Source organism: Bombus fervidus, chromosome 15 (assembly GCF_041682495.2).
Source record: "Bombus fervidus isolate BK054 chromosome 15, iyBomFerv1, whole genome shotgun sequence".
NCBI classification, from domain to species: domain Eukaryota; kingdom Metazoa; phylum Arthropoda; class Insecta; order Hymenoptera; family Apidae; genus Bombus; species Bombus fervidus.
In genome coordinates this window covers 7,880,989-7,898,269 of record NC_091531.1, presented here as the reverse complement: position 1 = coordinate 7,898,269, position 17,281 = coordinate 7,880,989, and the positions used below count along the sequence as shown (strand labels likewise).

Genomic DNA, 17,281 nt, shown 5'->3' with positions numbered 1-17,281 from the left:
AAGCCAAGACGTCTACTCCAGCTAACCAACTAGCGTTACCAGGTTACCAGTAAAGCCACGAGCAGTCTCCGAGTCTTCCACTTTGTCCCAAACTCTAAATTCAACGTTGCTGCCTTCCACCGCCGCTCGTCTCTCCCCGCATCGGTCTGATCAATTTGTAAAGAGGATTAGAAAACACCGGTCTTCTCGTTTGCGCGAAGATTATGCGGCAAGCTGGAGGTGCGACAGACTGATATTCGCCTGACTGAAGCTGACCCGTCACATGTGCTCGTTGATGAAAGCGAATGTGTTTGGTGGAGGAGGAATCGGAAGGTGCACTCGAGCTGTTCGCTTTCATTAACAGTTTAGTGTGTCTGACAAGAGTCGGGCGAAGGACTAGCTGGCTGTGCTCTCGGCTTGCAAGCGGAAGTGGTCGTGCAAACGCTCGTTGCCCCGTGAGACTCGGGCCTGGCCGAAGAGACCAGGCGACCGTCTGCAGCTCGGGAAATCGCGTTTCCACGTAAATACGAGAAAGAAGATAACCAGACCTCGTGTTCGCATCCCGCACTGTCCGTAAGACCTTATTATCGCCGTTTTCTTCGTCGTTGGACGCGATCGACGCTTGGCAAGGCGATCTGGTCGTTTGACCTGCCTCTAGTGGCTTTTCTCAACTGCAACTTGTCAACGTCGGAATTTTAGTCACGAGCGAGGCATGCGAGCGAACGATCGACGAGGCTTTGGGAAACATTTGAACGCGAGACTGACGCATAGACGCGGATTACAGTTGCAACACTAGGATTTTCGAGCAAGGGAAGTCGCAAGGTGAAGGAGAGAAGTGAAAGTATCCGGGATATTCGGCTCGTACTCGTAAATTCTACGGCTCTGATCAAAGCTAACAAGCTGACACGGTAAAAATCATCGTTACAGAAAATATCAGAGGAAAGCAACTTTTCAAATATCGCTCTGTCGTTTGTCAACGTTAGTAGAACTCTTGGACCCGTTGCGATTAGAAGAGATGCGCGCGATGTTGGAATAAGAAGAATAGGAAACAGAAGCTCTTGCAAGATTTTCTAACGCCTTATTTTAAATGACAGCACGATGCTCGTGATTGTAGAAGATGTGAAAGACGAAGGGATGAGAAGAATGTGATTTGGCGAGGATTAAGAAGACGAGTGAAACATAAATTCTCTTTATCTAAGCTAGTCACCCGTGAAATCGTCTTCGATTTTTCTCCCAGAGGAAGAGTAAGTTGGACTATTTTTTGCGAGGAAAATCTTGACAAGATCTGAGAGGAAGAAAATCCTGACAGGATCCCACGAGATTGCCCGAATTCTTCGAACGTTATTTGCAAGCAGAAAGAAGAAGTTTGGCGGCATAGTAGCTGGTGCAGAACGCGCGAAACAAAGAATGCGCTTGTGAAAGAATTTTGAAAACAGCTCAAGAACAGTAATATACGGTGTACACTATCGATTTAGAATGGCGCAGTCAGGAAACAACGATACCACAAGGTCTGTAAATTCTTGAAATTTTCTACTAACATTGAACGTCTGCGTGATTTGCAACGAGGAGAATAAATTTATCTAACGAACTCGTTAATCTTCAGAAATAATTGCCTTCCTCGCTTAGATAATCCTGTTTAACAGTTGTTTACACGGTATCTTGTAAATACGCAAGTAAAATTCAAACAAATTATCGACCGCTCTTATTTTCATGGTCCAATATATTCTACATTGGCTGATAACTTTATCAGAAAAATATCTTGGCACTCGAAGGACGAATAATTCAAGCCCCTTGTATTTAATTTTTAAAGAAAAAAGCTGAATTTCCCGATGATATTATTTGACAAATATTCTTCCAATTCGCTGTTTACAAGTCCTGAAACAAATAAATTTTTGCCATAAGAATTTCAATTTACCGATATTTTCTTCAAAATATTTATTAATAATTTCAATGCTATTGACGATGTTTATTATATAATATCACTATTTAAATAATATCGTTGTTAAATACATTTTTCTAAAGTTCCAAATTGGACAATTTTTATGAGGATTTTCATTTAACAATCGCTTCTTTCATCCCCTGATATTTGTTTCAATTTAATGCTGGGCTTTTCGATGTTGTTAATATCGATATATTATTGTTGTATGTTAATAATATTCTTCTCGCTAAGAAATGTCAGTTTCAACAAGCAATTTATATCGTTTTAGCATGTTTTTTATCACTTAGATCGTAAAGGATTTTTTATCATATTCTTCGCCATCGTTGTGAAAGCAAGAAGCTAACAACTTGCTAAGAGAATAATATGAAAAAATTCCAAATTAGAGAGAAAATTGAATTTTTATTATTTTATACTGCTTTCAACGTTTGATAAACAACTTACTTTTATTCGATGATTTTATCTTGATTGTATATTGCTGTTTTTTTTTTTTTTTTTTTTTATGGAAAAACTACCGTTTTCCATATAATTACTCGTCCCTCCTTTTTCTCTTAAAAAAAAATCACGGATAACCAGACGAAAATTCTCATTGTAAGAACAAAAGCCAATTCTTCCAGCTCTTTTTTTTTTTTTTTTTTTTTTTCTCATAGCACCGGCAACATTATTACAGGTTGTTACGTAACGCGATAGTATTCCATAGCTTTGGTCATGTGAACGCTGCACTTTAGTGTCCTGTAAAGTATTTTTAGTTTACCAATATATTTGGAAATCGTAAATTATCAGGAACAAGGACTTCGAATGCTGTGGAGGAAGAATTTTTAATTTTGATTGAATTTTGTCAAATTTCTATGATCATTTCTAAGCATCGCACTTCGAATACTTGAACTTCCAAACACTTTAAACATTTGAAAGTTAAAAATTCAAAAGATTTCGAAGGTTTCTCACATTTCTAAACGTTGGAGCAATTGAGAAATTCGCGTAGAAAAAATTGCAAACGTCCGAGTATGCTAAATCGTAAATTTGTTAAACGTTTGTTATTAAAATCTTCATCTTCTTCTTTATTATTAGAATCTTATGCAAAATTTCAGAACTCCGCACGAAAACTTTTGAATTTCGAATATGTCACAGTTGCGTGGACGAAATATGTCGAAATGCGTTCGAAGATTCGATCTTTTCGGATAAAGCAATTGGGTTGGCAACTAAGTGATTGCGGATTTTGTCAATACCACCTAATGACAAAATCCGCAATCACTTAGTTGCCAACCTTAACCTATAAAACGTGCGATCTTTGGCAAGCCGGAACTTGCAAACGCATTGAAAATTGGAAATGTGCGAAGTGTTTCAGAAAGATGAAGAAAACTCGATACTTGTTAGCCATGTGATACGTGCAACATTCGAGAAATTCTTTGCATCGCATAACAAACAGTTACTTTCACTTTGAGCGAATTCTATCACGCATCGAGCATCGTGTAATTCTTCTCGTATCGCTTTAGTTTATGCTTCTGACTGTTATACATTCTTTCGTACAGTTTCGTATAATCAAGATGAGCAACACTCGATAAATAATCATCGAATAAGAAACAAGCTTCCAACATTAATAATAACAAAGCGTTCCATTCGAGTGCGCTGTTGTATCGGATTATGATATCGCGTAAATCAACGAGTGGATATTTTGGCCGATTTATAATAACAACATACGAATATCATGACGATACGTGAATTGAGCCAAGCTGTTCAAGAGAAACCTACTCATAGTTGCAAACCTCTATTTTTTTCTTCTTTTTTTAAATTATTATTTAATTTGTATTTTAGAATTTATCCAGCTGGGCATTTGGTAAATTTGTCTAATTTTATTACTAAATGACATGTGGTTGGCTACGGGATACTATCTTCGAGTTTGACTCTTTTACTTCTTTAGTGTATTTATTTCTTTTTAGTCTTCTTTCTATGGGAGTTTTGCTCGCTTCAGCTGGTTTAGATGTGTTGTCGTTCTTTCCTTGTATTTTTTTACGTACCTGGCGATTTCTTCTTTGACCGTTGGTATTTTTATGGCTTTGTGTATATCCTCCTTTGTGTATCTTCGATCGTAGCGCCTCTAGTTTATTTATATGGCTGATTGCTGCTGTCCCCCATAGTGGTATTCCCTATTGGTTTTATTATCGTTTTGTAGATTTTTAGTTTATTTTCTATGCCGAGTTTGGAGTTTCGACTAATTAGCCAGTACATCTGTCTTCTTTTTATCCGTATTTTGTCTATAATTGATTTAGTATGTTGTTTCCATGTAAATTGTGTGTCTAAGTGGAATCCTAGGTATTTAACTTGCCTTCTTTGTGTTATGTGCGTGCCATTCAATTGGACATTTAGTCAAACCTGTATGGCGAGGAGAAATTAATTAAACACAGTGCTGATGTCGTGATCGTGTGATTTTTATTTTGCAAAAAATTATCAACCCGTAGAACGACTCTTACGTTGTACAATTATCAATTGTACAAAAATCAATGTATAATCATTAAGTTATATTATAATAGCAAGTTGTAGATTCGTATCGGACTTGTAATTATTTTACAGAGAACATTGTCAATTATAGTAGAAAACAGGCATTAGCAATTATACCATGAAACAAGCCATTGAAGAACATTGTAAAAGAAGAAGAGGAAGAAAGAGAATACAGGAAATGACAAATAAAGCTACTTTTCCCTTCTAAATGAAAATCTTCCAACTAAATCTACTGAATTTCAGATGATTAAAGCTCGCTAGCTTCTTAGATAATTTAGCCCAATTAATCGCAAGTTAAGACCAGAACAATTACTTGTTATCTTCTTCTAGCATCAACTCGTACGTATCATACGAAACACAAGTTCATTCGTGTTCCTTTAACACCTTATCGGTAATCGATCAGGATTACTATTAAGCTCTCATTGTTCAAACGAGATAGCCAATCCGTCAAAAGGCTAATTAGCCTGGAATACAGTTGCTAGAACCACGATGGTCTCTTCGTTGATCTCGGTGAATCTTCTCTGTGCTATATACAAGGTGTGTCACGACATACGGGACTCGTATTGGTGTAGACAGGAAACGTAAGACACGAAAGCAACGAGAAAAGTTGGCAACTAAGTGATCGCGGATTTTATCACTGCCACCTAATGACAAAATCCGCAATCACTTAGTTGCCAACCTAACTAACCTGTATCCCACCCGATCTCGAACTTTCAAAATTGAAGCTATCTTTGTGTCTCGACAATTTTTTCATTCCGCCAACAGCTTATTATTAATCAGTAAATGATAAAATGTTAATTCCACTAGAAATTGTAATACTTCGACGTTGTTCTGGTTTCGGCAACGAAACACACTTTCGTAGCGTGTGAAAGATCGTGGCAAAGAATCGCGCATACTGGCGAAGCTTTTCTCGTACGTTGCTGCAACGTGAAATATTTTCTATCGTTGCAACGTGCTACCGGCTCGTATATGACGCGACGAACGCTTAATTTTCAAAGCCAACAGAAAGATCGAGCGGTGTTTCCCCGCTTGAAGAGAATTAACATTCCTGGAAACTATCGACCGAGCTAACTGTCGCAGCATTTCCTAATAACACGCGTGCTGCTGTTTGTCTTACGTTTCACACCAAACAGGAAAATCTCGCGACAATAAACGAAACGTTGTACGACCATCCGTAGCTTCTCGGAATATGATCCTCGCCTTGGTATCGTCGATCGTCGTTACGAAATTGATCGCTTGACATCGGTTTTACTCGTCTTTGACACAACCGACCATGGTTCGGACGTGGAATTCGCGGAATAAAACTGACAGGTGACGATTGCTGTCCTTCGTGGGCAAGCAATTTTTAAATGAGACGCTACCGGCCAATTGGCTTATTATTAGGTTGGCAACTAAGTGATTGCGGATATTGTCATTAGGTTGTAATGACAAAATCCGCAATCAGTTAGTTGCCAACCCAATAGTTTCATTAGTTTCTGTTCTCTTTGTCCGAGGCAAACTTGGCACAGATTCGATGGATTAACAGGTTCAAAAGGATTCTGCTGACAACGCACGGAATCGTAGGATTAAAAGGACTCGAGTGATATTTTTGACAAGTCCAAGTTGAGGCCACGAGTGGCTAGCCAGCAAAATGGCAATTCAAATGGCACGTACTTTTCTAGAATTTTAAATCGTGTAAAAACAATTATCATTTGGCGTGTCGTTTAATTGATAGTCGATCGATGCATGATTAATACTTTGAGTCGTACACAATTACATAAAAGCATCCTTCATCTGCAGGCTATTAGAATATGCATTGTTAAGCGAGCTATACAAATAGGTTAGGGTTAGGTTAGTGTTAAGTTGAGGTTAGATTAGACTCCTTTCCTCGATGAACATTGTAGCACGATTATGCGGTTATTTTTCTGCAATTATGAGGAAACTTGTGGAGCGTTGCTAATAGAATGCAAATAGAATAATGTCCTTTCCTCTGTGTTGGATAATTGATCAACTGAAAGATGAAATTCGCGAAAAATTTGCATATACGTGTTATCTCATATGTAGCTATTATACGAACAACGAATGTAACTTTATTTTTATCTGGACATTGTACCTGCGATTTTTTTTAATATTCGTAGACCTGAAATACGATTTATACGACGTTATCGGAAAAATTTGGTTTATACGTCTGAGGACCTAGATGCATTGTTTTAGACTGGAAATTATTTAAACGTGCATGAATCTTAAAACGAAAAATCGTTTCACAAAAAGCAAGAAAAAGTTACTGGAACTTCTTCAGGTACGTCCTTGGTCGAGCAATTACACGATCATTTCCTTCATCGCGTGCGCGCGTTGATTGAGATAAAAATAAATTGTAAGATGCAGATGAGACTTAATCGACGCCATTAAAAATTATCATCGGCGGAGAAACGGGGAAAGGAAATCGGAAGATAAATTTACCTGTCGTTTTCTCTGAACCGAATAATCCGTTCGTAATATTTCGAAGAAATCGCGGGAAAATGAAAAACGCGGAGCACGCGCACGGCTTCAAGCGAAATCGTACGCAGCTGAATTTTGTGAAAAATTGATAATTGGCAATTTCAAATTGGTCAAATTTTAAAATCCTTAAAATCCCCCCTCTGGAATTTTTGTTCAAAATTAAGAAAAGATTTAATGTAGATGAAAACGTGAAAAATCAGTCAAGTCCACAGATGTGCTTTAAATTGGCAAATTCTCAAATATAGAAATATTACTATTATCGAATATCAAGATTAAAAAATTTCGATCAATAATTCGATCGATTAAAATCGATCAGTTTCTAAAGTTTCTCAAAATTATCGGCTCGGAGGCTAAAAAATTCAATTGAACTGAAAAATAATTTTCTGAAAGTACAACTTCGAGAATCGAACAGTCCGAATCGAAATGTTGAATCTGCTTTTAAATCAGATTTTTCTTCACTTTTCTTCTGCGATTCTTTTAATCAAGGTCCATGAATTTTTCACGAAACTGGACGCATTCAAGGTTCTTTCCTCAACGCTGACGCATTATGACGGTAACTAGACACCATGAAGGTCGTATCAATATGGCGTCATGTACAAATACCGATTACGATAGCTGTAAATGGTCAAAATGGATAATAAAAATTTACTTTCTTACAGATTTCAGATTGCTTTTCTATCTTACTTCTAGTCGATGATTCTTCACGACGAATTTAAGTGTCCTTTAAACAAAGTGCAAAGTGCAAACAAAGTCCCAAAGTGGGAGCAGACAGTTTACAAATGTATAGTAGATATACATAATCATAATGAATGCAGTAATCTGTTGTAATGGTTATAAAGCATACTTGATGCCAATCGTAAATCAAGTTGCAAATTATAAAAGAGATAAGAAAATGCCTGTAGAATATTATAATAGTATATTACACATCTACTTTTATATTTTTTTAATTAGTTTCCCTATTGTCGTTTATTTTTCATATTATTTTTCGTTACGAAAGAGTTTGTTCAGTTGGACTAACAAGCCAGCAATCTTACGACCCTCTAAAAATAATTAGGATTTTTGTAGTTTTACGATACGTCGTTAGGTAACGACGAAATATAAACGCGATTACTTTTATAATCGATTGACATTTCTCAAGATAAAACTAATTCCTGGATTAGGTGCTTCTTAGGAAGTACGAACAGGATCAAGATATCACTACAATCGTCTATTTATCTAAGCAAACAAAACATACATATTTGATTACCATTGCAAGATTATATCTCAACGTTGAGGCGAAACTTCCGCGTAAACTACAAATTTGTAAAATATAATTTTTATTATATTTATAAGTGGAATATTATATTTATAAGTTAAATAATCGTAAGTATATTTGAAAAATAGATAATAAATAAGGGAAAAACGATAAGTAATTCGAAGGATACAGTAGCAATTATTTATACAGATAAATATGCATATTGCGAACTAGTAATCGACACGTGTGGCGCTAGTGTCGCACCACGAGTCATAACCTGAACGAAGAATAAAATTGCGATTCAGATAAGAAGAAAAAATTAAAAGACGCTATCGTTTACAATTATAAAAGTCTCGTTCTTACTCTATTAGTAGTTGTCTTTAATATGATTTGTTGTTTGTTATCACAACGTTCGTGTACACTTAATACACATAATACAGGAAACTTTATTTTAATGCGGCATCTATAAATAAAATAAATCTCAGCAGATAGTACCGTGCTACAATCGGTGGCCACGAATCCTTAGAATTTGTAAAATATGATTTTCATTATATTTATAAGTGGATTAAATAATCGTAAGTATATTTGAAAATTAGATAATAAATAAGGGAAAAGCGATAAGTAATTCGAAGGATACAGTAGCAATTATTTATACAGATAAATATGCATATCGCGAACTAGTAATCGACACATGTGGCGCTAGTGTCGCACCACGAGTCATAACCTGAACGAAGAATAAAATTGCGATTCAGATAAGAAGAAAAAATTAAAAGACGCTATCGTTTACAATTATAAAAGTCTCGTTCTCGCGCTATTAGTAGCTGTCTTTAATATGATTTATTGCTCGTTATCAAATCGTTCGTATACGCGTAATACACGTAATATATGAAACTTTATTTTAATGCGGCATCTACAAATAAAATAAATCTCAGCAGATAGTACCGTGCTACAATCGATGGCCACGAATCCTTAGAAATTTTAGCTAAGATTATTCTTACTTTAGCTATATCAGAAATTGTGTTCTTAATCCATGATAAGAGAAACACGTGCTCCTCGAATGCCCTAGGAATGTCGATAAGCTTTATGAAAGCATCAGTTTACACGCTGCTTATTAAAACGTTGTTCTTAAGAGCCAATCTTGTGTTGACCGAGCATTTGCACAAAGAACAATCCAAACACAACAGTATTTCTTCGAAAATAGGAAACCAAGATATCCTAAACAATCATTGGACTAATTAAACATCGTCGTGTAGCTATCGTAAAAGATATATGGAAACATCGTGTAATCACGTTGTAACTAATCGAAGGAGCATTATTTTCACAATTTTACTCGACGATGTGAATCGAAATGACGCAGCAATTTCTAATTCATCTCATTGTAGACCTGAAATCACATTGATAAAACGATATAAATCGCGATTAGAATAAAATCAGCGTGTAGAACAAGGATAATAAGGATCGCAAATATTATCATGGAATTATGCTTATCGCGCCAGAAATATGTATCGCATAGACGCAAGAAGATAATAAGCTCGTAACGAGTTATTTTCGCTAATCTTTTGATACGCTACAGGCGTCTCCTTCGATTCATGCGTGCGCTATACTCGGCGCTCGGGTCAAATCTGATCCAATGAACCTTCAGTACGCTGTTGCTCAAAGGTGTGCGAACACTTGCTTACTTTTCACAGAGACGTCAGCGTCCTTTTTGCGAGTTATACATCATCGTTATTACGAGTAGGAAGACTCAAGACTTTCTATCCTTATGGCTCATAAATTGTTGATACTTTAGCGTGAAAAGTGGCCACGCAAGTAAAAATATTGGCGCCACTGTCCTCCGATAATGGTATCCAGGTCGTTGACATTGTTGAAAGTTTGCTAAGCTACGAAATTGAGTTTATTTTAATGGTTCTAGAAAATTTAACAACGTCCCTCATATATCAGACAGACAACGCGATAAATAAGCATTTACCAAGCATTCTGTCCGGGACGTTGCACTTTTACCTCGCCGTTCTTTCCACCTCTTCGATTACAAAGAGACAGGGCCGTTCGAATCATCTTAGCTTCGACAAGTTGAAATTCAATTTCGAATTTTTCACGAAACAATCAGAATTTGTTCCGGGTATATCATGAGACTCTATTAATCGTCTCCTAAAACAAGGAAATGATTGGAGTAATCCTGTTGTGGGGCTTGCTCGAGTCCTCGAACAGGAATTGTGTCAGAATTAACAAAATAAGTTCCAGAGACAGAGTAATACGTAGATGTTATTGAACTATGATGATTACGATCAGAAATATTAACGTTAGTGCATTAGCATTTAATGTTAGCGTTACTATATTAGTAGTCAAGTATGTTAAGTATACTAATAGTTAAGTATATTAATAGTTAATTATATTAAGTATACTAGTAGTTAAATATATTAACATTAGTGCATTAGTAGTTAACAATGTTAGCGTTACTATATTAGTAGCTAAGCATACTAAGTATATTTAATATACTTATAATATTAAACTGATACAAAATATTAAATTATAATTAATTATAATATAATAATGATATTACAATTAAATATATATACATCTTATTGCTTATTAAATATTTATAATATATTTAATATAATTAATATGCCTAACTACTAATATATTTAATATACTACTAGTATACAAATATATTTAATGCACTTAGTGTATTAGTAGCATATTAAGTATATTATAGTATATTAAGTACTTCTTTTACATGTCAAAAGGAAGCTTTAGTTTAACAGTGATATTGTAAATTACTAATATATTTAATATATTTACTACACTAGTAGTATATTAAGTATATTACAGTATATTAAGTACATCTTTTACATGTCAAAAGGAAGCTTTGTTTTAACACTAATATTGTTAACTATTAATATATTTAATATACTTAGTATATTATAGTATATTAAGTATATCTTTTACACGTCAAAAGGAAGCTTTGTTTTAACACTGATATTGTTAACTACTAATATATTTAATATACTTGGTATACTAGTAGTATATTAAGTATATTAGTAGTTAACAATATCGATGTTAGAACAAAAGCTTCCTTTTCACATGTAAATGAAATATAAAAATAAGCATTCGCAGTCTAGTCACGATATCAATAATACTGATAGAAGTGTACTATACTTCTCCGCGTGCCACTTTTCCTTTCACGCGTAGCCATCTGTATGACTGCATAACCGGGTCCCTCAGGCGATCTAATCAACACAGAACTCGTTTTAATGCAAGTTATGATTTACACTACGTCTGCTGTGAATCTCGTTTCCTAAATTTTCGAGTAGACGAAACAGGTCTGCCTCACACTTCCTCTCTTTTTTTTTTATCAATTTATCAGATTATTTTGGTAACAATTTTGTCTACCTTATATACATATATCTTTTTTTAATTACTAAATTTTGGAAACAATCCAAATTTTAATCCTGTGATTTTGATTTGTTGTAATCTTTCAACCATAATTTGCCATTTTATATTAACAATACAATAAAGAATTTATTTATAATCACAGTGAATATAAAAGATATTTATTATAGAGATTTATTATTCGCACATAAAATATGAGATATTTTCATCAAATGTGTATTCTCGATATTATACTGACAAAATAATTTTTGTATCATTTTATGTCATTTTTTAATGTCATATTTCAACTTATCCACATTCGTGATAAAATTTCTAAAAATATAAAAAATAATGAATTGATTGATTGAAAGAGGATAATTCAGAATCCCAGAAATTGTTTACCAAATGTAATTCTTGATAACAAAGATGATCGATTATTTTGCTTCAAGTATCATTTATGTTGACACGTTCTACGATAATGGTTAAGTTCAGATTTCATCTGGTCGATGTTTCTATCTTTCAACACCGGTAAATCTAACATTTGTAATTTTTTAATTTAAAGGAAATAGAATTATACGATTGTCGAAATTTCAAGCAAGTTGATGAGTGAGAGCAAGTCGATGTATTTATTTCTTTAATTGACCTGGCAAACTGGTCATTTGAAATTTCGTAAAAACTGAGAGAATGCACTTGTAGCATCGCTTATGCAACCGCAATAGTCGAGAGCCTCCGGTTCCTTTCACGCAAAAAGAGAACGATGTCAATGACGAAAAAGCCAGCCACTGATGATGCTAGGCACAAGTGAACGACGAGCGTGAATCTTCTTACAACGTGAATTTTTCCCTTTCTAGCAACAATGTTATTGTAAATTACAGACAAATCTCGAAATTGTATTTTTAGAAAAATAACAAAAAGACTATGAAAATTGTAAAACAATCTATTAATACAAATACAAGTATATTATTATTAAAAATTGTAGAATTTTTAAATAGTAATTTACAATTACAATTTGATAATTACGATCTTTCTGAAGAATAATTTTTTCGGCTAGAATTTCGTCAATGTTTATACATTTGGAAGAATATTTCAAGAATTTTGTAATAATTTTATTCAACAGATATCACACTTTCTCAATTGCGATTCTACTGGGTTGGACACTAAGTCATTATCACCTAATGACAAAAACCGCAATCACTGAGTTGCCAACCCGATATTATAATTATCAGTTTGATGCCTTTCTGCCTCGTCAAGTGACAGTTTGAGGTTAGGTTGGGCTTGGCAACTAAGTGATTGCGGATTTTGCCATTATCACCTAATGACAGAGACCGCAATCACTTAGTTGCCAACCCAATATTACAATTATCAGTTTGATGCCTTTCTGCCTGGTCAAGTGACAGTTTAAGGTTAGGTTGGGCTTGGCAACTAAGTGATTGCGGATTTTGTTATTACCATCTAATAACAAGATCCGCAATCACTTAGTTGCCAACCCAATAATTATCACGCGTTGGAAAATTTATCGGAGCCAGCAAGGGCAGGTTTTAGATTACGGGTTTTAAATTACCCAATTAATGCGTGGAACCCGACCGGGTGGAACTTAATTGGGCGGTTGGATAATCATTGCGCAATCGTTGTCAACCCAGTTTCGTCGAAGAAAGAAAATCACGTTCAATGAAATTAAACCTGCGACTCGGTGTTGATCCAACTATGCTGATTTGGATTTGATCCGTTTATACATACAGCTGTGTACATCGTCATCATCATATGTAAACAGAACCTGGATGACTTGCAAAAATTTATCGGAAAATCTTTCGTTCTAAAAATAAAACGCGGAATGTTGTTCAAGAATGTTAGGTGGGATCATTTTTGACGAAATTTATTGAAGAATGTTTGGGGCCAAACATCAACTACGCTATTTTTTCTTTAGCTGATGAATCGGGTCCCTTGGGTCCTACAGACAGAAATCCATTCGTACGGTTTGGCATGCACTTTCATCGAAGCACTTTTACTAGTTTCGTCATTCTGTTTTGCGTTTTAGCAACGACGAGAAAACGTCACCTGCTGAGCCAAATGGCATCTCTGAGGGTGTGAGAACGTCCAGGCTACGCCAGGCATTTCCACAGTGCTGTGCCATCGGCGCCAAGAACCTGCTTATGCTCACCTTTGGTTCAACATTGGGATTTTCCACGGTCCTAATCCCAGAACTACAAAAGGAGAACTCTGAGATCCCGGTCACTATGGAGGACTTGACGTGGATAAGTGAGCATGTTGTTTGTTTGCCCTGAAACTTTGATCGACTTGGGAGCTGAATATGGAGCAGCAAAATCAACAGGACTCGAATTAATATCTGGCTTGAAATGTCAAAACTAGGCTGATCTCAGAGTATCAAAGTCCAGCTGAGTGGGCAACCAGATTTAAAACTGATTTGAAAGGAAATCTGATTTTAGAGTCTGACTTAAAGCATCTATCTGCACGTCTGGCTCGTAATTAGGCTTCCATAGTGGTATTCCTTTCACTTCTGTCTTATATCTAGTCAGCTTTTTACGTCTATCGACTACGTAAACTCGTAGAGGGTCGTAAAAACCTAGAATTCATGAAGCATTCTTCTGATACCGATACAGGTAGCCTGAATCTGTTCCTGACCCCAATCGGTTGCTTCGCTAGTGGGCCAGTGTCACAGTTCCTAGGACGAAAAAGGACCATGATGCTGACTACCATTCCATTTATAGCAGCGTGGATCATCTTCTACTACTCGACGACAGCTGAGATGTTGTTTATAGCACTGGCCATGACTGGTCTAACTGGTGGTCTCCTAGAAGCACCTGTGATGACCTATGTGGCAGAAGTGACGCAACCCCATTTACGTGGCATACTATCCGCCACTTCCACCATGGCTGTGATCCTGGGCATTTTCACGCAGATGTTGGGTGGCAAATTAGGCAACTGGAGGATTGTCACCATGATCAATCTCATCTATCCACTTATTTGCTTGGTTGCCCTCTTCCTGGTGCCTGAGAGTCCTTATTGGCTTGCTGGTAAATCCTCTTTCTTCCTTACGATGCAAATGATTTTACGATTGGTCCACAAAATACGTAGTATGACGACTTTGACCGGTGTTTCTAGCGTTTAATCTCATAGATCTTGTAGTACAGTCCAAGTTAGACTCACAGTCTCCATGATTCGGTTCATAACTTGCCTATAGTTAGGGTCAGAGTCGCCAAATTACATTGCAACTACGCTGTTGCTGTTGTACGAATTAGCAGTCTAAATTAGTCACCGATTAAGTATCGCGAAACAATTTTTCAGCAAAAGGCCGCCAAAGAGAAGCTGAGCGAGCTCTCTGTTGGCTTCGCGGTTGGGTCAGTCCGATCCACGTACAGTCGGAGCTTCGAATCATCTGTCAAGATGCACAGAAGCGAACAGAATCCAAAGAGAAGATCTGGAAATCCTTCGGCAAGAGAACCTTTTACATGCCTTTCATCTTGGTCAGTAGCGCCTTCTGCATTGCTACCTTTGGAGGAACCAGTACTCTTCAGACGTACGCTGTATTGATCTTTGACAATTTAAACGCACCTCTAGACAAATACACGGCTGCTGTATTTCTTGGCTTAGCAGAATTGCTAGGAACATTGCTTTCTGTGTGTGCCATTCATTTCACTGGCAAGCGGTTGCTGACATTCCTTTCAGTCGGTGGTACCGGCACATGTTTCTGTTTGGTGGCTGTCTATGGCTATTTGACTCAGATTGATATGATCAATACGGAGAGTATTTCTTGGATTCCAATGACTTTGCTGATCGGAGCTGCCTTTCTATCTCACGTTGGCATCAGGCTGCTTCCATGGGTCCTGACTGGTGAAGTCTTTCCCATAAAGGTAGGTTTGCCATCTCTCAAATGGAATTTTCAGCACAATTTGGCATAAACGTAATCCAAACACAACTCTCCTGCATGGAAATCGGTTTCCTTAACATCGTCCTAACTTAACCTAAGGATTCCCTCGTGAAAGTATGCCTGTTTTATTAACGCAAACCTAAGATAAACAAAATCATCTAACTATGATTCGAGGCGGAAGGTTGTGAGAAACTAATCTTCTGACAATGTCCCAATTTTGACCCAGGTACGAAGTAGCGCAACAGGAATAGCCGGATCCATAGGCTACATCTTCAATTCCGTCGCCAACAAAGTTTACCTGTACATGGTCAACGGGATATCTCTTCCAGGAACCTTCCTCTTCTACGCTTTAATTAACTTCGCTGGGGGAGCACTCCTTTACTTCATCCTTCCAGAAACAGAAGGCAGATCTCTGAAAGAGATCGAGGAACACTATGCTGGTATCCAAAGTTTGAAGACCAGGCCTAAGAAGGAGGAACTAGCTTTCAAGGAGAAATGGGCTGCCTCGAACCCTGCGATAATCTACGACGACACCGAAAGCAAGCTTTGATATTGTGGAAACAAAAGTGATGATTAGTATTGTCTCCCTAAAGCTGAAAGCCTGAATGGTACGATGCTAACAGGGATTCGAGGTGTAAAGATTTTATAACGAGTTCCTTCTTTATTTGACACTGTGTTCAAAAAGAGTGGACGATATTGTGAGTGACTGTAGACATCAAAGCACCGAAGAAAGTTAACGCGTTGAAACGTCACTTGAAGCTTATTTATCGAGTTATAAGTAATCAAATTTTATATACACTGTTAGCTGACTAGGTTAGGTCAACGAATTAGTCGACGGATCTTTTTAAAATTGGATAGTCCGGAAACTGGACAGTTTAAAAATCTAATTCTTTAATATTTCATACTGCCTTAATACGTACAATTACAAATGAGAGAATAGTCGTATTATAGTTGGTTTTATGTTCCTGCACTCTATGAGGACTGCAGCGACAGCTAGCGAGGCAACGTCAGACGATGCACACTTTATCGAATTTTATCGATCGAAGACAGTTTTATTTACAATAAAACGTTGAGAAATATTTTTAATATTGTGATGTATGTGTTTCACAAGGATGTGGCTAATTTCAAGCGAGATGTCCAATAAAATGGCACGTATTGTAAAAATATTTTCACTTCAAATTACAATTTTAATCTATTAATCTATTAATCGGAGAAGATGTGAAACTTCATGTTATTTTGTTTGTTGAAAAGAAACGTTATTTGCAAAATTGTTATTACGAGTTTCTCATTAAGTCCTTAATTAAGAGACGACCCAGTTCGCAGGTTAAAATTGTTTATTTTTAACAAATTACAAAGTGTTATTTTGAAAATCAGTGGACACGAGCACTTTACTTTTGCAGTCAAGATTCTTGCTCACATTGGATTTTTTGGATTGTGGCTTTTTGGTACGTGGTTGCTTGTTGGATTTCGGTTTGAAGAACCGATCGACCACATCGAGAAAATTTTCGTGTTGCAGAATGTTGACGATATCAACAATTTTCTCGGAGATCTGTGGGACTCTCAAATTCTGAGTCTTTAGTCTACGAACGTGGCTAATTTTTGGTCTTTTCCAAGTCCCATCCACGCTTCGGCATTTCCTCAAGCTACGAATAAGAATTTTTCAAAAATTTGTCTTTCCTTTTATGTTTTCGTCGAACGACACAAATGAATTTTACGTTGAGATCTGCCCGAGCTTCGCTTCGTCCAGCTCACGTCCGGATTCTGATCGTTTTACTACTTGACCTTCGCAGCTTACTTCCGGCTCTAGCACGATTTTCTCTTTCGCCTGACTGCTACCCGAGTTGCAGGATTTTTGGGACATGTTCAAAACGATTTTGCAAGTAATGAAGGAAATAACATTCAG

The 17,281-nt window shown here is 36.5% G+C and overlaps 1 protein-coding gene and 1 long non-coding RNA gene across 2 annotated transcripts; one reads left to right on the top strand and one right to left on the bottom strand.

Moving 5' to 3' along the window:
- The first annotated feature begins 57 nt into the window (after window positions 1-57).
- Window positions 58-16,464, top strand: LOC139995221 (facilitated trehalose transporter Tret1). Its single transcript, XM_072018474.1, has 7 exons — window positions 58-188; window positions 220-1,487; window positions 13,528-13,748; window positions 14,111-14,524; window positions 14,796-15,361; window positions 15,605-16,118; window positions 16,151-16,464. The coding sequence occupies exons 2-6, from the start codon at window positions 1,456-1,458 to the stop codon at window positions 15,926-15,928; spliced, it is 1,557 nt and encodes a 518-aa protein (XP_071874575.1). The 5' UTR covers window positions 58-188; window positions 220-1,455; the 3' UTR covers window positions 15,929-16,118; window positions 16,151-16,464.
- LOC139995232 (uncharacterized) lies at window positions 1,205-3,692 on the bottom strand. Its single transcript, XR_011801915.1, has 3 exons — window positions 2,360-3,692; window positions 1,990-2,268; window positions 1,205-1,854 (listed from the first exon to the last, which is right to left on the bottom strand). It is a non-coding gene; the product is annotated as an uncharacterized lncRNA (long non-coding RNA).
- Window positions 16,465-17,281: the final 817 nt, after the last annotated feature.

Excerpts from the sequence above, each read along its gene's own strand:
- LOC139995221 (XM_072018474.1), top strand. The coding sequence starts at position 1,456 with ATGGCGCAGTCAGGAAACAACGATACCACAAG. Across the intron at positions 1,488-13,527 it reads GGAAACAACGATACCACAAG|CAACGACGAGAAAACGTCAC; the intron begins GTCTGTAAATTC and ends TTTGCGTTTTAG. Across the intron at positions 15,362-15,604 it reads GTGAAGTCTTTCCCATAAAG|GTACGAAGTAGCGCAACAGG; the intron begins GTAGGTTTGCCA and ends ATTTTGACCCAG.